Here is a 21,705-nt window from a genome sequence, read left to right as displayed (position 1 = left end):
AAGATGTTTCTAGTTGGTATGATGAAGAGCTATCTTTGGAGTTTCTTAGATAATGTGAAGAGAACGGGGAGAAAAAACTCTCAATTTTAGTCACATCTGTATACAAAAAAATAACAATCACCATCAATAGAAGAGGCACCACCAAAACTGAGGAACTATACACACACACACACACACACACACACACACACGTTGAGTAAAATAAGAATGAGCATTTAGATTGGGTGTATTATCAAGTAGCATTTCCACTTCTGAGGCCCCAAACTGTAGACACTCTAAAAGCAATTAAAAAGAAGGCAGTATTATATGGAAAAATTAAAGGAAGTGGGAGAAGCAGCAGCTGAGGGACCACTTAAACCTATGAGTACTCTAAGAGAGATTGCATGGGTGATGATGAACAACGGTCCTCAGCAGAAATAGAAAACCTACCAAGAGGCAAGGGACCTAAATTGCAATAGGAGAAATTTTATTTTATTCTTGAAAATAAAAAAAGATTTTAAGATGCTAGACTGCATTTCCAATGGAAGAGGACTTCTGTTTTGAGAAGCATTATAAAATAACTAGCAGCTTTCTGATTTCAGTTTATACACAGTTCAGTGTCAAAGGAATTGTGAATATGTAGAGATTGAACAAAACGATGTTTAATTATTTTATTGCTGTTATAGCCTAGTGTATTTTAAAATGTCTAAAGTGTATTAAGACATGGTCCTTGCCCTCTGAGAGCATATAAGCATTTTAATTACACAGTATTATTTAAACAAAACTAATGTTTAATTGAAATTAATTATAAAAGGCAAGCGTGCATAAGAAAGGTGAACACACAGATGGAAAAAAAACTCGAAGAGGCACAATGGTTAATCTATTTCAGACACAGGGAAAATGGCTTAGAATTATAGGCCATTGCTAAAAATGGGATTCTTTCTAATATTTATGTATCTTTTTCCTCACATTTAAATTGCTGAGTATATGGTTTATCTGCATTGATGTTACCTGTTCGTGAACATCTGCTATGAAAGCCACAAAGACCATGTAGGCAGAGTCATTTTTGGCCCATTGAGCAACACGTGCACAGAGGTCTTTAATTCTCTGTAATGTAGCAGCTTTTCCATGGGCAAGGTTCTCTCTGTGTGGTAGGTATGACTGTAGGTATTCTCCAGTTGGCAGAAAATAAGAATTGCCTATTAACACATGGTGAAAGACTAAATATTAACAGTGTTAGAGAGGATGAACACCTGTGGTGTCAATTATTATCCACAACTGCCTGAAATCCACCAAATCTTACTTAGTTATTCGTTAAGAGGCCAAGCTCTGAAGTCAGTCTGACTGGATTCAAATCCCAGCTCTCCCACTTACTTACTATGTAACCCCAAACAATGTACCTACTTTTCTAAGCCACACTTTCCTCATCTATAAAATGGGGGTAATAATTCTTATGAGGATTAAATTAGGTTTTACATGAAGCTTGCCTAGCACAGTTCTTGGCACTTAGTGTTCTCTAAAAGTTCACTATTATTCAGTGTTAAGTACAAAAAAATGGCTGTTATATACTGTATTAGTTTGCTAGGGCTGCCATAATAAAATACCACAGACTGGAACACAAACAACAGAAATTTGTTTTCTCCCGTTATTTTTTTGTTTTGCTTTGTTTTTTGTTTGTTTGTTTGTTTTTTGAGACAAAGTCTCACTCTGTTGCCCAGGTTGGAGTGCAGAGGCACGATCTCAGCTCACTGCAACCTCTGCCTTGGTTCAAGTGATTCTCATGCCCCAGCCTCCTGAGTAGCTGGAACTACAGGCATGTGCCACCACACCCAGCTAATTTTTATATTATTAGTAGAGATGGGGTTTTGCCATGTTGCCCAGGCTGGTCTCAAACTCCCGACCTCAAGTGATCCGCCCGCCTCAGCCTCCCAAAGTGTTGGTGATTACAGGCGTGAGCCACCTCGCCCAGCCCCTCTCCCCATTCTTGACATTAAAAGTACAAGACCAGAGTGTCAGTAAGTTTGGTTTCTTCTGAGGCCTCCCTCCTTGGCTTAGAGATGGTCATCTTTTCTCTCTGTCTTCAAATGGCCTTTCCTCTGTGTCTGCACACAACCCTGGCACCTCTCTGTGTGTCCAAATGTCCTATTACCAGGACACCAGTCAGACTGGATTAGGGCTCACACTAAAGGCCTCTTTTTTTTTTTTTTAACTTAACACTTTAAAAGCCCTATCTCTAAACACAGTCACATTCTGATATGTTAGGGCTTCCACATACGAATTTGGGGAGGGCGGGGGGAGGAGGGGGACACAATTCAGCCGGTAACACATAGCTTTTCTCATTCCAAGCAAAACCACTACACAAAATAAGAAAATCTGAAATAATTTTGGGGAAGAGCCTGAGTTCTCTAGTAATACTTCTCTGCTTTCTAACACAGAGGCAACCTATTTAAGCTCATTTAACTTTGGGAGGATAGACAGAAAGATGGATAAATAGATACAGAGAGACATATATAAACACATAGAATACATGTTATATCTTGGATACAGACACCAATCACACTTCGTAGAAGAGCTCTTTGAGTGGATAAGCACCCTGCCAAAAAAGCATCATAATCATCAATAAAAAAAATGATTTACCAGAAATATACAAAGCAGTTATGTTCTCCAAGCACAAGAGTTACATTGCACAAGCAGTTATTTTCTCCTTAGATCACAAATTCATTACAGAAAAGAACCATGACAGGTTACTAAAAATTTACAAAGAGATCAGCATAAAAAATGAACCCAAATGCTTTTAATATCTTTGATGCTGTTAAAGTTCACTTTTTTCTATATTGTTTTAATAGGTAATTATGGCTGCAACTATAAAAGCACATGCAATTAATGTAGTAATCATGGTATCCGAATTACGGTGACAACAGTAAAAAAAATTACTCTAAATGTCACTGGTCACATCACCATTATTTAGCGATGCAGACCCAGAAAGCATTTCATACAAGCATATAAACTAGATATTAATACAAGTTATGAATATCATGTATCATTTTTAAATGTTATGAATATCAGTGGACCACTGACAGGAAATACCTTGGTCAGTACAAACTACTCAAAAGACTGTCCATATAGCTATCAGCCAAAAAAATCTCCATGGGACAAGGTCAGACTCTAACTAGCCTCCAAGAATTTGGGGATGGAGGCAATGTCTTCTGAAAAACTGATGCACGAACCTACAGAAATACATATAACACGTAGCTTAAATGAGGAAATACATGAAGGGCTTTAAACACTCTGAAACACTTCATAAATCTAAGGCGGCCTTTTTCTTTTTAAGATTATCCTATTCTACTTATTCAAAGGAACTAATGTTTGTTCAACCAAACAGTCCTTTCCAAACAGATAAACAGACAAAAGAAACTTGATTAACTAAAATGAAAAATGGAATCAAATATATGATAAAAGGGCCCAAAATTTTATATACAGTAGCTAAGCTTTTTTTTTTGAGACAGGGTCTCAACAGTGTCACCCAGGCTTAAAGGCAGTGGCGCCATCTCGGCTCACTGCAGCCTTGACTTCCAGGCTCAAGAGATCCTCCTACCTCAACCTCCCTAGGAGATTGGACTACAGGAGTGTGCCACCACACCCAGCTAATTGTTTTATTTTTTTGTAGAGACAGGGTCTTGCCATGTTGCCCAGGTTGATCTTGAACTCCTGGGCTCAAGTGATCCTCCCATCTCACCCTCCTAAAGTGCTGGGATTACAGGCATGAGCCAACTACATCTAGCCTAAGGTAACTTCTAACCATTGATTGTAATCTGATTGTTTCCTCTTTTTCCCCTGCTGACAAGGCTATCTGGATAGAGGAAACATTGCCTCATAAAAAAATCCCTGTTATGCCACTTTAAGTTTTATAATGGCAACAGCAAATTTTATACAGAGCTTTTAAAGGATATATATTGTAGAGACTATATTACTTAACAACAAAAACACACAAAAAAAGACATCATATAATTACCTCATTCTATATAGATGATCAAAATTTTTTCCATTGTTAGTAAAATAAACCAATCCAGTATAAAAAATAATGGCTATACTAGTCTTAAATGTCTTATATCAAGCATCAGATTTTAAATTGATTCTTTTACTGATTATATACACAGAAAAATATCCTCAATAGAAATATCCAACATGATCACAATCAAAATGCACAGCTAATGAATTTGTGATGCAAAATCATACATGAAATATACATCTTTTCATTTCTAATATCAGGATATATTATAAAACATAATGACCCCTATTCATAAATATTAATATAATCAATTTTCAAAATATATGTCTAAACATAATATTAATATTCATGCTGTCTTTTAGACATTTCCAAATGCCCAAGGTAAGATGACTTGTTAATATTTCAAATCTATATTTCAGCATTCATTGAACAATGAATTTAATCTGGCATGATGAACTAATGCAATTTATGACAATGCACTGGAAGGGAAGGAACTGATAAGATAGTGTTCCAAAAATGAAGGGAAATTCAAATAACAAAACCTTTCAAAACATATACAGATACCCCTATCCAAAATAAGTATAATATACAAGTTAGCTTGCAGTGTTAAAACATTAGGAAATGGGAAAGTAGCTACTCATTGCACATAATGAATGTGAAATTAGAAAAGACTGAAATTGGTACTTTAATAGTGTTTGTGCTATTTTTAAAAGATCACTTATAAAATACCATCATTAAATAGTTTCAGATCTTATTTTCATCTGATCACCAAATGAGTTTTTCTATTTTATATATGCTAGTTTAAAATAATGGCATTATTTTTATTCTGACTGAATTTAGATTTTTAACAAAATTATTACCACCATAAAACTAAACAGTAGCAACTATCCTACAATTTCTAAACCCATTTAAAAAAATCAAATTGGAGCCCAAGAACACAATGTTTTTTCATCACATAGCAGCTACTTCAACCTTCAATAATCAATGTTTTGTCTCCCCCTTCTGGACTACACAATTATAAAAAGGAGAAAAAAGGAAAAATAAGATTTAATCTTTTTTCACAGAACATATTCAAATAATTGGCCTGACAAAAGTATAATACTACATGAGGTAATTATCAAATACTATTCTATAAATAAACTAATAAAACTTCAATTTATTAATGTAGTAGCAGCTTAACAGCCTACAAAGCATGCTGCCACACTTGGTGGTATTTTAGGTATATTACTATTAGGTAGCTTATAGTAAGTAATACATAGATAACACTAAATTTATTATTTTAAGCCTGATCATATGTTTATCCTTTTTTTTTTTGAGACACAGTCTCGCTCTGTCACCCAGGCTGGGGTGCAGTGGCACGATCTCGGCTCACTGCAACCTCTGCCTCCCGGGTTCAAGCAATTCTCCTGCCTCAGCCTCCCTAGTAGCTGGGATTACAGGGGCCTGCCACCAGGCCCAGCTAATTTTTGTAGTTTTAGTAGAGATGGTGTTTTACCATGTTGGCCAGGCTGGTCTTGAACTCCTGACCTCAAGTGATCCACCTACCTCAGCCTCCCAAAGTGCTGGGGTTACAAGCGTGAGCCACGGCGCCCAGCCATGTTTATACTTTTAACAGAAACTTACTCTCAGTATTACCTTCATCATCAGCCTGGAAGAGGGCCGGGTGGGGGGTGGGAGTTCACTTGGCTCTATTTTGAGAAAACTCTTGCAACAGTCATTCAGTTAGTGCTCATGATTCCCATGCTCCATTAGGGCAAAGAAGCATGCATTTGTATCTGACCTTCACTATTATTGGCTTGTTTTTTTGACTGAGATTATTAGTAACATTGCAAAAGGTACAAATATGACCTCTTAATTTTATGTCAGATGGTTTATCTGGTAAACAATACTACAAGCCACCAAAATGATTCACTCTTCTCTATCTTGGTCCACTGAATCATCTACAAGTATACTTGGCCTTCAATACCTAGTAAAGATATTCAGGCTTCAGCTTTTAAGCAGGTAAATGTTATTAGAATGATCAGCAACATATTCAGCAACAATATACAGAGAGTACATTTAAAATGGTAAAAGCAGTAGTTAGAAACAGAGAACCAAATTATAAAATTATACTGCTAATGCTGTAAGAGCTAAATAAATGTTCTTGCATGGTGATACCTTTACTTCTGCTATTGTGATTCTAGTAATTTCTCCCTGATTAACGTATCTAACTGAACTCAATCTTCTTTTACTCCAAACTCGGTCTTGTCCCTGACTACTCTATGAATGCTCAAGTCATTTTGGTCACCCATGCTTGAAATTTCAGTCATTATTGATTCATACATCTCTTCTGCCCTTTTAAAATCATTTGCTGAGGCTGGGATATTTTACTTCCACAGTCTCTGTCTCTCATCTACACCCTCCATTTACTTCCTACTAACCACACTCCAGTTCAGCACCCTTATTACTTAAACTACAGCAACAACCCCCAGCTTGATCTCCTTGCCCTTATATCTAACCTCTCCAATTTCCACTGCTACCTTTATCTTCCCCAAATACACCTTGGATTTTGTCGTTCCCCGGTTCAAACCCTTCCAGGGCTCCTGGCTGGCTATTAATGTGACAATTCTTCAAAATCTCTCTCCTAAAATGACCGGAACCTACCTTTCCAAATTAACAACCCACTAACTATGCTTAACATATGTTTTTAGTCACCCTAACTCTTGGGATTAAATACCCCCATACTTTCCCTTGTTCACCCAACTCCATGCACAGTGACCTCTGCTATTCCTTCAGATACTCCAAGCACACTCCTGCCTCAAGGCCTTTGCACTTGATGTTCTCTCTTTCCTAGATATTTGCATGGCTCTTCCCATTTTCATTCAGGTCTCCTTTCAAATGTCATTTGCCCAAAGAGCTCGCCTATCTAAAATACCACACCCCAATCACTTTCTGCTTTCTCTAATAGCGCTTACCTGCATTATATTTTATATGTGTCATATTGTCTGTTTCCTCATCTTGAATGTAAGTTCCATGAAGACATTATCTGTATGGTTCATCATTCCAGCACCTAGAATAATGCCTGGCACTAATAAGTACCCAGTAACTTTGTGTTCAAGAAAGGAACGAAACTGAGTCTAAAGAGGTTTACAAGGCCACAGGGAACGAATGAGTAGTGAATCAGGATTCAAACTCAGGCTCTTCTGATGCAGAGACAAATGCTTTCCCAAAAAGCCGTTGCTGCTGCCAACTTATTAAATTACCTCTTATTTAAAATTATAAGGTCTGGTCATTACAATGCTTGCTATTTTCCAACTCTCATATGTAATCATATCAATTCTTACTTTTTGTCACAGAAGAATGCTTATTTTTCTACCTGTGGATAAATTATTCCTGGCTCGCAGTGAAATCAAATCAATCATTTTAGCTGTTTTCTAAATCTGTTTCATGCATTGTTACTAAATAATAAAAACAATTTATTTTGCTTCACAAAATTCTGCAACAGTTATTTAGAACGAGAAGCCATTGAAAAAAGTAATTCAGTTTTATCTCTTCCCTACTCCAAATTCTCTTTGCTATTTCTAGACATCTACCAGAAAGATATTTTATCATTTCCCATCACAGACAGTATCTATACCAAATCCTCAACTATTTTATTAAATCTTTAAAATAATCTTGTCAATATTAACTTGAGATCATATACGATTTTACTTTTTTCCTCAAAGCCCAGCAATAATCCACACCATATAACAAATAGCTTCCAATAAACAGGCAAAACATTCTCCTTCCAGCATCCAGTTGAATCCTTCCCACCATTCTTGACCCAGAATAAATCCCATTTTTCCCTTTAAATCTTCAAATAGCAAACATCTTGAACACTGAACAACAAAAAAAGGCAGCTCAGTCTTATCTCATTTTACCATGTAGTCTTTATGTTTTATGTCTTTCATATCAAGCATTTTGTAGAATTCAAGACATTTAACAAAAATGTAATTCAGACCTACTATTTGCAAGATTCTTTACATGTTAAATATATTAAACATAAACAATATACTTCAAAAATATCACAAATTTAGTATTATTCTCTTCATTTTATCAATGAAAAGACTGAGATTCAGAGAAGTAAATTATCCAAGGTCACACAGCTAATATGTGACCTTGGATAGCAGAGACAGAATCTGAAACCAGGTCCATTTGCCTCTAAACCCATGATTGCTATTAAAATTTGCCTTCCTTCATAGAGTCTGTATCGTGGATATACAAATACTCATAGTATGTGAGACAGTATTATTCAAGGATATAAATTACTACAGGCATAAAGTAAAATAGGTGTAGCCCTTAAGGAATATATAAAGAAACAGGAACTATAAGATAAAGTTAAGAGTGACTCACTAAGAGTTAAAAATGAAGTGCTATAGAAGTTCAGATATATTACTGTAGGTGGAAATGGGAGAGCGGATCAAGATCAAGATAGGCTTCACGGAAGAGCTGTGGAGGATGGCTAGAATGTTGACAAAGGAAAGAAAACATTCTACACAAAAAAGATCCCTTGAGCAAAGTCAGAAGCAATACTGCCTGAGGCTAAGGGGGTGGTTTTGTTCAGGTAACAGGCAGTTTCCTAGCTTGACTTTTAAAGTACAATTTATATAGAATAGTGAAAAGTAAAGACTGATGGTAGCTCAAGATCAGGAGGGCCTCAAATGCCTCCATTTCTGCTTCTAATCAGCATTGGTTAGACAAACGCAAACAGGCCCATGCCGACCTCCTAGTTCATTACATATTCCATCTGTCGGATTTCAATCTAGCTTTCATATCACTCATTTTGGGACCAATGTATGTAATCTCTGGGCAACTGCAATACTTAAAGTGATTATTCTAGAATTTCTTTTTGAAACACCTCTATAAATTTCCTACCTGCCCTTTTTATCAATAAATAAACCTCTCCATCTGTTGAAGATTGAGACCATGATGCAAAAGCCCTTTTGTACCTGGTTTTCACCAGTGATCTTACATATTGTTTTCTTATTCCCTTTAGTTGCAGAAAAAAAAAAACAAACAAAAAACATTTCTTCCTTAAGACAACCGTCCCACCTAAACTCTAGAACAAACCCCTAATCATTTCCTCTAGAAGCTAATTCCTATAGTTTCTTCCCTTTATAGCAGGATTTGCAAACTCAAATGTGAGGAGGTCACAGATAAGACAATGGGTATGAAATAGTTTACATTGTGGATCAAAACATGTAACTCATTATACTGTTTTTCAAAACACTCTAGGAAATATATATGTATGTATGTATATATATATATATATATATATATATACACACACATATACATATACACACTACATATAGCCTGCTGGCCTGCCATTTTACTATATTGCATCTTCAGGTCCTATCTTTATTCTGTTTACCTGTCTGTCTTCCCCATTAGACCTAGTTTCTAGAACACAGAAGCTGTGTACATTGTGGAAAAAGAACATATAAATGATTTATTATAATAAAATATGTTAAATATAACAATAGAGCTATAAACATGGTGCTATGGGAAGGAAGGAGTTACCTAGGACAGCTTCTTCTAAGACTGACAGGAAGCTTAATCTTGATGGATATTTAGGAGCTTGGTGGACACACTAAAGAAGAAAATGGCACTCCAGCTCCAAAAAATAGAACATGCTTGATTTAAAGGTATTAAAGAATAAGGCATGAAGGAATTGCCAAGTGTTCCTATGCAGATAGAAGACAGGTACCAGTAAGAATGACGCTGGAGATGAAACTAGAGAAGCAAGCAGGGATGAGATCACAAAGGACAACAGGGAGCCATTTGAATGTTTTGAGGAGGGAAATACAGTAGTCTCTCCTTATCCACAGGAGGTATGCCCCAAGACACCCAGTGGATGCCTAAAACTGTGGATAGTTTTGAAACTCTAGATATAGTATGCTTTTTCCTATGCATATAAACCTATAACATTTAATTTATAAATTAGGCACAGTAAGAAATTAACAATAGCTAATAAAATAGAAAAATTATAACAATATACTATAATAGAATTATGTGGACTGGATGTGGTGGCTCAAGCCTGTAATCCCAGCACTTTAAGAGGCCAGGGCAGGCGGATCGCTTGAGCTCAGGACTTTGAGACCAGCCTGGGCAACATGGCAAAACCCCATCTCTACAAAAAAATACAAAAATTAGCTGGGCATGGTGGTGCACACCTGTAGTCCCAGCTATTCTGGAGGCTAAGGTGGGAGGATGGCTTGAGCCCGGGAGATCAAGGATGCAGTGAGCCAAGATCATGCCACTGCACTCCAGCCTGGGCAACAGAGTTAGACCCTTTATCAAAAAAAAAAAAAAATATGTGAATATGGTCTCTCTCTCTCAAAATGTATTATTGTGCTGCACCTCAGGTAACTGAAACAGAAAATGAAACCACAGATAAGAGGGTACTGCTGGAGCAAGATATCTGGTAACAGTGTAGAATATGCATGGGTGGGTGAGAGACTGAAGACAAGGAGACTGCTTGGTAGGCTACTGCAATCACAGGGGTGTTAAATGATGACAGTCTGAACTAAGGAAGTAACAGTGTGGGTAATTAGGGGAGAGAGTTGGTACCAAGACTAGAAATACAGGCTGCTTCCAGCCCTTATTAAAATAAGCTAAAAATCTCTTATCTCCCCAAACTCGTTATTTAACCCCACCTAGCCTCAAAGTGAGGACTTTAATACAAGTCCTCACTGAATCACTCAAAAATCTCCTAGGTAGCTTCCCGAATAAGTCTCTCTATCAGAATCCAGTACTTCTTAAAGTGTGAAGTATACTTCTCAGACTACCTTAACAGAATCTCTGGAGGTGCTAGATAAAAACGCAAATTTCTTGGCCATATCCCAGGCCACCTGAATCACAATCTTCTTGGAGCAGGACAAAATTTGCATTTTCATGTACTTTCCAGTTTGAGAACCATTAGCCTAATCCAGCCTATCCACCTATCGAATTTATTTTTCTTAAACACTGCTTCCATCATGTTACCTCCTTGCTCAAACTAATTTATAATTTGCCGCCTGGACTTCAAGACCATCCTTCAACTTGATTTTTTACTCTTTCCAATATACATTCTTTGTTTCAACAAAGTCAACCTCATCTCTCACTTCCCTCTTCTCTGCCTCCACACACATGGTTTGGTTCTCTTCAGGCCTTTGCATTTAATATTACTTCCAGAATCTGAGAGTTTCTCCACAGTCTCTCCTCCCTAGCCAAACCCCAGCCATCATAACTAATTATTCCCTGAAAGCCCAATTTAAGTGCAGAAATTTACACAGATTTTTCTCTAATTACTCCAACCTTACTTCTCTCTCCTACTTATGAATTCCTATTACATTTATAGTCAGCATGCATAATTTAAGGTTTGATTATTTCAACACATATCAACTAGGTCCTATCTCATTCTTATTTTCCAGTCATCAGTGCACCTAGAATAATTCTTGGCATGTAATAAGCACTAAATAAATATTCGATTTTTAAAATTATCCTGAAAGGATGATGGCTTTTCCCCCAGATGTCTCGTGAATTTTAAAAAAAGAAGAGTAAGATAATGAAAAGAAGGAATCAATTTTTAAAAGCAACACAAACAAATACGTTCACTATTCTAGATACCTCAGTACTCGGTGATGTTAAAGATAACATTTCCTACCACCCTGTTCTCTAGAGAGTGCTTAGTCATGAAGATAAGGTAATTACAAACAGCTCTCAATCACAGTACAGGCCACTTTGGGCGTGTTATGTAATAGTGTATCATGTAATTATAGCACTGAAATATAGTGCCTTGAATATAAAACCTTTAAATGACAGCCACGGAAAGAACCTTAAAAGATAATTTGAGCTAATCATTTCAATTTATCCATTTAATAATTGAGCCCCAGAGAAATTACATGACTTGCCCAAAGTAGCAAAGCTGATTAGTAGCATCCAACAAAGACAAGCACCCAGGCCTCCCGACTGCATGGAAAGGGTTGTTTTCATTACTCTATGTGCTCAGTGATACTGAAATCAAAGTGACATATTTTAATAAGAATTCCTGTTAGCATAAACCAACATTTTAGGATTCTCCTCCTGATAAATTGAGGTAAAACATACAATTTCATCAGAATCATAAAGACTGACACAGGCATAATTCCAAAAAAAAAAAAAGGTGAAAACTTCTAAGATAAAATATACAAGCATATTCTAGTTCTAAAACATCTCCCAAAAACCACAGAAAAAATACTTGCCCAGGCTAAATTCTAATCACCTGATCATAATATTCATCTCACTGCTTTGGTAAAATATATACCAAAAGAACCAAACATATAAAATACTACAAGCAAAAATCACAATTTACAAAACCACAAATTCATATCTAAGGGTAAAACACATCTTTTGTACTCACCGTAACTTTACTTCCAACTATCTGCATGCAGTGGTCAACGAAGAGTGGTTATGGTGTAAAAAAAAACAAACAGCAACAATATTAGTAGTCAGAAGCTTTTCACAGAGGTTAAGTGTTTAGTAAATTAGTAAATAGCTAACCCTATTTATATTTTTGATACTTTAGATATACAGGCTAAAATAGATACATCAATATTAATTTCTACTATGTTTTAAAAATGTGTAAAGTCTACAGAATAAGGATTCTCAAATAAGTGATAATTACTATTTGAGGATTTTTTAAATGTACTATAATGGGCTTCTCATATAGTATAATCTAAATATCAAGTTATGCAATGTTAAGTGTAATCAGGCATCAGATTTTTTTTACCAGCTCATAGTCCCTGAAAAAATTATCAATAGAAATTTTGTTTTTTCCAATATTGCCTTTTCTTTCCTTCTTATGGCAGGTATACTATCAAGGTTGAAATAGTACACCTTCTTATGGCAGGTATACTATTAAGGTATTTTAGTATATAAATGTTACATTTAAAGTCATGCATTAAGTTCAGAAGTAAACTTTAGGTTGAAAACAAATATTTTTTATTGTTATAAATTTAAGATGTATAATACTGTTTTATATTATACTTGAAAATTATAAAAAAGATAGATTACTTATTATTCTAGTTTTCTAGGTAATCCTAGCATTTCTATTATAAGATCAGAATTTTCTACATAATGTGAAGACAAAGATGCATTTCACATCTAAACATGCACATGTTCAGAAGGAGGAAATAGTTCAAAAATTGCAGCTCCAACTGAGCTTTCCTAATGGATAAGTGATAAAAGAATTTCTGAGAGGCAGAATTGTGTTTAAGAAAGCAGGAAGTAAACTCATAGTCCTAAACATAATTTTATGCAAAAATCCAAATATAAATCAAATCACTGTTATCAGATTCCCACACTTGAATATCAAGCAGTGTCCAAAAAACAGCTAAGCCACAATACAAAACCATTAATCCGATAGCAGTTATTATCAAAATGTGTTCTATTTTTCAGCTAGTGCTTTAAAAATAAAAATCAAATTTAACTGAAACCCCAGTAAGAATCCTATGTTGAAAAGGATATCATAAAATACAAAATGACGACAGTTTCCAAGTAAATTATTTCAGAAGAATCCATGAATCTCAGAATAGAGAAGCAGCTTTCTTAAATATTCATTCAGTAGACTATTTACAAGCAGTGATTATTTAGTTGAATAAAAGCCTCTTTGGTGCCATTAACAGTCTTCTGAATTAAAAGATATGCTATTGACCTCAATTATTTCCTCCCACCAAAAAGACAGAGGTCGTATTTGTCCCTTGTTTATTTAGCACAGACATGAGACTAACAAAAGAATGTGAGCCTGCGTTAACAATTAAAGCAGGTCTATACTCAGTGAAACAACCAGAATATGGCCCATTTAATGATTCATTTGCATTGCAAAATAACCGCATTTAGCTAAAGCACAAACAGCAATAGATAAGATTTAGTACCCAACAGAAGCTAAGAGAAAATATTTTGGCCATGTCTGGGTTCAACTGTTTGATCATATCCAGATCATACCTGGAAAAGACCTGAAAGAGTATCTGATAATGACAAAAGCAAAACCATAATACATGTATACACATACACATATAGATATACTGCAACTTTTAACTCCTCATTATACAGGTCAGTCTAACAAATCTGCAGATGTAGCTGGCATCACTATTTTAAATTATTTCCTACTGAGATTAAAAAAAAAAAAAAAAACCAATGTTGCCTCTCAATGGTTCACATGTCTTAAAAAATATAACTTTACATATTTTAAAATTTCAAAGATTATGATTTAAATTCAAAATAAACCAATCCCTTAACATTCTAGGAATGACACTGGCATTTGACAAACTAATGTTGGGACTTCGGTGAATAACTTTTCCTCATAAATGTCTATATGTGCTGTTAAGTGCCCGTGAGATCCCCTCTAAATTACCAACATATTGTTTCAGAATTACCAATTGGTGGGACAACTTTTGCAATATTAACAAAGCTTGGTTTTCCATTTTCTGAAAACATATGCTGGTGTTTTGAAAATATAGACTCTTCCAGGTTATTTGTGGTCAAATTATCTACATATTCCTATTACCCTACGTCAGATCCATAACTACGCTTCCTGCAATGAACAATGGAGGATAAAATGCAGAAAGAAGGTTCTTCTCCATCCCTCTATTTAAAGTTCATTCATCATGGACAGAGTTATTCAAACTTTTTCCTTTAACATTCACACAATTTAACATTCTCTATTATGGGACTTCAAGAAGACAAAACTAAGCAATAGTTTTTATTATTATCTTATGGTTTCCTTTATAGTCTCCTTTTCCATGCTAATTTTAGCGAAGTTAATTATACAACAAAAGACTCTTGTTTGCTTTAGAAACAAGTTTTGACCACATATTGGTGTATAGCTTCATTTTACTTTTATGTCCTTACTCAGGAACCCAGGAGCATGATAGACATTTCTATCTAAAATTTGGTTTTAGATCCCATACAAAATGATTAATGCAGGTGTTAAACAGGGAAAATGTACGATTTATGTTTAAATTTAACTACAATTCTCACATGTTTTACATGTGACTATAAAACATTTTTCCACCAGGGACTCTAGCTCTTAACTTTGCTACCTCAAGATGAAAGCTGTGACTAACTAGAAAGCATTTTCATAAAGTAGTGGTAACTATCATGTCTACTCTAAATGCAAGCTTTAGTGTTGTGATAATGAAAAGGTCAAAAGATTAGATTATTGTTTGTCACTGAAGGCCAACCCTCTCACCTTCAAAAGGAAATTACATAACTAATTTTTGTGGTTTTAATGATAGAAAACATAGTACGAATTAATGTCTTTCCAAGATGAGAAAGCTTCAAAAATGCTTGTCAACAGGCTTTCTTCCATCATAGTATCTGGCCCACAAAAAATATTAGCAAAAATATGTATAATCCTGGAAATCTTATCAAAGTGCTGTGCATAGTTCAGGTGCTCATATGTACACTGAATGAAACAAATAAGGGCCATTAAGTAGTTCTGATGTTGAGGCTAATGCCTTAAACATAGAATTTTCATGTCTTTTGAGGAACATTGAATTTCCATCTTTTGAATAATGAAATTCAAGTGAGCTCATCTAATATTTATCCAATTTTTTGCATTTTAATCTGAAAAATCAGTATATAACTTGAAGTGTGCATTTCTTTGGTCACTTGAAGAGGAAATAATATGAGAATAAATGAAAACAAGTTCTGCACAGAAATCATGTAATAATCAAAAGGTCAAGGAATAAGAGTTTCATATAATCATCATAGTCAGTCCCACTTACACAAACAACAACAAATGAGCCAGAGACTCTAACAAAATGTTATCGTTAAAACCACCACATGATTATTCATATGTTATTATCTGTACTTTGCACTCTGATTCAGTCATATAGATTTACTAGTGTATCAGCCTTTAGGTATTTGAAAAATAACATTGAATGTACATCCTGCATTTCCTAAAGCATTTTACGGTGAACAATAACTTGAGTGCAAAAATGAGAAGAGATTCATCAGAATTTCAAAGTAAAACCCTATGCATCACCTAATTCTATTGAAAACGACGCTCATGGCAAATTTCACTTATCACTTGAAACATATTTCTGCCCTTGGATACCAGAAGCAAATTAAAAAACATGCTGTTGCTCTGCTATGGTGGAGCTGCAATGTGTCATGTTTAAATAGTTCAGCATTCAGATTTAGCTTGTTTCAAGTGCAATATAGAATCAATACAATAGTAGAATTCACGGCAAAATGCATTAGTAATTGCCACTGGAATTGCTGTACTGAAATAGCATTAATAGGATAGCCAAATAACTTTAGAATATATTTTTTCAATGAAGACTTGTTTTCTGCAATGGTCAACTTGTGAAATTTAAAACACATGACCTAAATAGTGTACGTGTGTGTACACACATATGTATACACACAAGATATCACTGTGTGTGTATACATATATATACACACATATACACATACAGTGATTTTATGAACTCTAGGTATTAAAAGCTTTTTCTTTACAGAAATGTAAAAGATGCATTTTGCTATTTCAAAAATACAATTTTTTCTTACAAAAAAAAAAAAATCAAAGCTTAAAACTATATTTGGAAGTGCATTAGGAAGTGAACAGAGCAAAATACTCCACTAAAACGCGAAGTTTCCTAATAATAAGTCCTTTCAATGAACTTTACTTTCAAGGCTTGGGACTCACAAACAGATTTGATTAAAGCTCCTATTAGGTGACATCCTTTACATTAAATGAAGCTATACAATAGCAATTATGAGGCAGCTTAGTTTGCATCATATAAAATTATGAAAAAAGCTAACTGCGAATTAAAAAATACTGCTAAAAGTTTCATGCAAGTAGACACCAGACATGTAGCTTTAATGTAAACTTAAGCTGTGACTATACTAAGTTGTACCTTCTTCAAAATCCGAAATTTTCATCTAACAAACCACATTTTGAGCGGAATATCTGCAAAATGCAGTCGATTTTTAGTATGTACACAAAAGCTCAGGACTGGACTGGATTACCTCAGAGCTTTGTATCCTTTGTCTTGCTTGTAATAATGGAAACACCCCATTTCTAATGATGAATAGTTTAAAAATATATATTTAATACTAAATGTGTAACATATATAAATTGTTTTCTGAACAGTCTATATGAGTACAAAGAGGTAATCTGAAGAGCTGAGGTTTGTTTATTTTTAAGTAGAATGATGCTAAGCTCATTGCTCATTCTCTTGGTGCTAGAAAAATCTCCCTACTTACAGATTTGGCAGTGGCAGAAATATACTGGACAACCATCTCACGTTTGGTGGTAAAGTCTTTGTTTCGTAAAGGAGCTTTTTTTTCTTCGTTAAGGTTCATGTCCTCCTGTAAGAAATAACATTTACTGTGAGCATAGATAAATTTCCACTTAAGAGCTTCAAAAGTGATTAATAAACATTAATAATTTCTATGTCTTAAAATACTAATTCATGTGGTGACTAATGTCAAAAATCCTTTTTTGGGATACTTCGCTATTATTTTTCACTCTAGATACCACAGTTTTGTGTAAATTGTACCATGTATTCATGGTTCACATCTCTACCTAGCCAACTACTGAGCAGAAAGAAAAAAGTATTTTTAAAACTATTCCACAGAATAAATTGGCAGTTTATAACATAGATATACATGATACCTATGCTAACAAAGCTCTTTATTTATCTTGATAGCAAACACACACACAAAATGCTGTTTGGCATATGCTCCCTTAGGATCGTTATTACCTGGGAAAGCAAATATAATTTGCAACTTGGCAGGGTCTATATATCTATAATATGTCACTGAAGAAAGTTCACAAGAAGTTGTTGGATTTGGAAAAGAAAAAAAAGCAGAAAGTTAGCTGTATTGCGGTAATAAATGTCACTGATTAGAAGGAAAAGTATTCAGTTACAAGAACACATTGTTTTGAGGTTCAATAAACTTTAATTCAGTTGGAAATCTACCTTTATTTTGTGATATATACACTTATAACACTTTGATTAGACAAATTGTTTTTCTTCATTTTGAAATTCATGGTAATCCTTGTGACATAGGAAGACACCCTTGACAGGGTCACAAAACCAAGTTGGAAATGACTGTGCTTCAAAATGCAACACCAAATGAAAAGTCAATCTACAGAATAGGTGAAAATGGTTACAAATCATATGTCTGATATAGATGTGTACCCAGATATACAAAGAACTTTTACAACTCAATAATAAAAAGACAAGAGTCCAGTAACAAATGAGTAAAACACTTGAATAGACATTTTTCTAAAGAAGATATACAGGCCAGGCACGGTGGCTCACGCCTGTAATCCCAGCACTTTGGGAGGCCGAGGCGGGTGGATCACGAGGTCAGGAGATCAAGACCATCCTGGCTAACACGGTGAAACCCCATCTCTACTAGAAATACAACAAATTAGCCGGGCGTGGTGGTGGGTGCCTGTAGTCCCAGCTACTCGGGAAGCTGAGGCAGGAGAATGGCGTAAACCCAGGAGGCAGAGCTTGCAGTGAGTTGAGATCACACCACTGCACTCCAGCCTGGGTGACAGAGCAAGACTCCATCTCAACAAAAAAAAAAAAAAAAAAAAAAAAGATATACAAATGGCCAATAAGCACAGGAAAATATATTCAACATCATTCGTCATTAGGGAAATGCAAATCAAAACCACAATGAGATACTACTTCACTTCTACTAAGATAGCTGGAAAAAAAGAAGAAAATAATAAATGTTGGCAATGAATTGAAAAAATTGGAACCCTCACACATTGCTGGTGGGAAAGAGAAATGATACAACCACTTTGGAAAACAGTCTGGCAGTTCCTCCAAAAGTTAAACAGATTTATCTACCATATGACCCAGTTTACATACCTAAGCAAAATGAAAACATATGTCCATACAAAAACTTGCACACGAATGTTCATAGCAGCATTATCGATAATAGCCAAGGAGTAGAAAAAATCCAAACATCCATCAATTGATGAATGGATAAACAAAATGTGGCATATCATACAATGAAATATTATTCAGCTCTAAAAAGGAATGAAGTGCTGATACATGCTATAACCTGGATGAATCTTGAAATCATATTATGCTAAGTGAAAGAAGCATTATAAAAGACCATATATTCTATGATTCTATTCATATTAAATGTCCCAAATAGGCAAATTTATAGGGACAAAAAATAAATTAGAGGTTGCCAGGGCCAGGGGAGAAGAGGAGGGAGTTTGGATTCTGACTGATTATGGATATGGTGTTTCTTTATGGGGTGATACAACTGTTCTCAAAGTTGTTGTGCTAGTTTCACACTCTTTGAATATACCAAAAAAAAAACTATGAATTTGGCAATGCACAGTGGCTCACGACTATAATCCTAGCACTTTGGGAGGCCCAAGAAGGAAGATCACTTGAGCCCAGGTGAGACCAGCCTGGGCAACATGGCAAGACCTCGCTTCTACAAAAACTTTAAAAAAATTAGCTGGACGTGGTGGTGTGCACCTGCAGTCCCAGCTACTTGGGAGGCTGAGGCAGGAGGGTCGCTTGAGACCAGGAGGTGGAGGTTGCAGTGAGCTGTGTTCCTGGCACTGCACTCCAGCCTGGAAATCTGAGCAAGACCCTGTCTCCAAAAAAAAAAAAAAAGAAAGAAATAAGAAAAAAAGAAAGGAAGGAAGAAAGAAAGAAAAAGAAAAAAAAGAGCACATTGTAAAGGGGTTAACTTTATGGTATGTGAATCATATCTAAAAAAAAAAAAAAAAAATCAATATTTTTGTCCCTTTACTCTTACAGAAATTCTGAGCATTCTATTTTTTTTTTTTTGATAAAGTAAACTAATTGGCAAAGAACAGTATCAATGTCCAATGTTATTTTATTTTATTTTATTTTTTGAGACGGAGTTTCCCTCTGTCGCCCAGGCTGGAGTGCAGTGGCACGATCTCAGCTCACTGCAAGCTCCGCCTCCCAGGTTCAAGTGATTCTCCTGCCTCAGCCTCCCGAGTAGCTGGGACTACAGGCGCCCGCCACCATGCCCGGCTAATTTTTTGTATTTTTAGTAGAGATGGGGTTTCACTGCATTAGCCAGGATGATCTCGATCTCCTGATCTCATGATCTGCCCACCTCAACCTCCCAAAGTGCCGGGATTACAGGCGTGAACCACCACTCCTGGCATCAAAGTTATTTTAAAGATGCATATGTGAGAATGTGGAAGACAATCCTCAAAAGTAGACAAATTGCATCTATCTATTGAATAGTGACTTTGTTGACAGCAAAAATCTATATTTGCAACCACCGCAGCAACTCCTATGATGACTCATTCATAGTCAATACCTATAAATTTTGTGTATATATACATGACCTCTCTTCCTAATTACCTGGATCACTGTCTCTATCCCCACTTTTCTATCTAATGTTATTTCTCATTTGGATATTTTACTTGTTAATGACTTACTAGAAGGCAGAAGACATCTTTTTCCTCTCTCTCTCATAGGCTCTGGCATTGTTGAATCAAAGTAGAATCACAGAAACTAGGTTGGATAGCACTTATAATGTGGTCCACAGATGCTCATCTATGTTCTGTATCTATTTCCTTTTTTTTTTTTTTTTTTGAGGTGGAGACTTGCTCTGTTGCCCAGGGTGGAGTGCAGTGGCCTGATCTCGGCTCACTGCAACCTCCGCTTCCCAAGTTCAAGCGATTCTCCTGCCTCAGCCTCCCAAGTAGCTGGGATTACAGGCACGCACCACCACACCCAGCTAATTTTTTTGTATTTTTAGAGATAGGGTTTCGCCATGTTGGTCGGGGTGGTCTCAAGCTCCTGGCCTCAAGTGATCCACCCGCCTCAGCCTCCTAAAGTGCTGGGATTACAAGCGTGGGCCACCACACCCAGCGCATGTATCTATTTCAACTGACAGTGTACTCCCTACCTCCTCAGACAGCCCCACTCATCTTAGGGTAGTTTAATTTTTGCCAAATTTTTCCTTCAATGACTGGACATGAAATATGGACAACAAAATAATGTGTGTTAAGGTGGGTGGCATGACCTTTTTTCTTCTCTACTTTTAAAATTCTGAATCACTTATTTACTGAACACATACTACACACCAGAAACTATGCTAGGCTATCTAATCTGGTAGACTGTTTTTATACTCAAATTAAATATTATTTATAAAGCACTTAGAACAATGCCTGATACTTAGTAAATGCTATATATGTTTGTTGAATAAATAATTTATGGTCTAGTAGTAAATAATTCTAACTGAGGCATGTATCAGATTCTTTGGAAACACAGGGCAGATGGAAAGGTCAGAGAAGTCTTCACCAGGTTGTGGGTCTCAAAGGATGAAAAAAATCTGACTGGAAGGAAGGAGACTGGTCAGGAAACTCTAGTGGTCATGTGTCATTTTTTGCTGCTCAACATCACTTGAACATACCCTCTACAATTTAATACATCCTCACATTGTCAGTCCCACCTGACAAAGGTAGAATCCATAAAAACTACATTTGTCAGTCTCCCCTTTAACTAGAGTGCAGGCATGTGGCTTAGTCTCCACCAATAATATGCAAGTATAGGAGGTGTAGATTTAGAAGTGAACTATGTGAGGAAGCAGGCCACAAATAGGCCATCCATTCTGCTGATGTAGGTGGCAACAGAGGTGATGTTATTACAGAACTGATGGCATTAACTGTGTCTTTTTCATTAAGACATTTTGAT

The 21,705-nt window shown here is 35.8% G+C and overlaps 1 protein-coding gene across 5 annotated transcripts in view; it reads right to left on the bottom strand.

Moving 5' to 3' along the window:
• DIAPH2 (diaphanous related formin 2) overlaps positions 1-21,705 on the bottom strand; it is a 908,418-nt gene that overhangs the window by 817,741 nt on the left and 68,972 nt on the right. For 3 of the 5 annotated variants that reach the window (XM_054470847.2, XM_054470850.2, XM_054470848.2), the window contains 2 exons: positions 17,243-17,347; positions 12,390-12,410 (listed from right to left, as the gene is read on the bottom strand). In XM_054470847.2, coding sequence (XP_054326822.1) covers positions 12,390-12,410; positions 17,243-17,347 — 126 coding nt within the window. The remainder of the gene's footprint in view (positions 1-12,389; positions 12,411-17,242; positions 17,348-21,705) is intronic. The other 2 variants (XM_054470849.2, XM_054470851.2) reach the window with 1 other exon arrangement.

The sequence above is a fragment of the Pongo pygmaeus genome, chromosome X (assembly GCF_028885625.2).
Source record: "Pongo pygmaeus isolate AG05252 chromosome X, NHGRI_mPonPyg2-v2.0_pri, whole genome shotgun sequence".
Classification (NCBI taxonomy): domain Eukaryota; kingdom Metazoa; phylum Chordata; class Mammalia; order Primates; family Hominidae; genus Pongo; species Pongo pygmaeus.
This window is presented reverse-complemented; position numbering and strand designations above follow the sequence as displayed.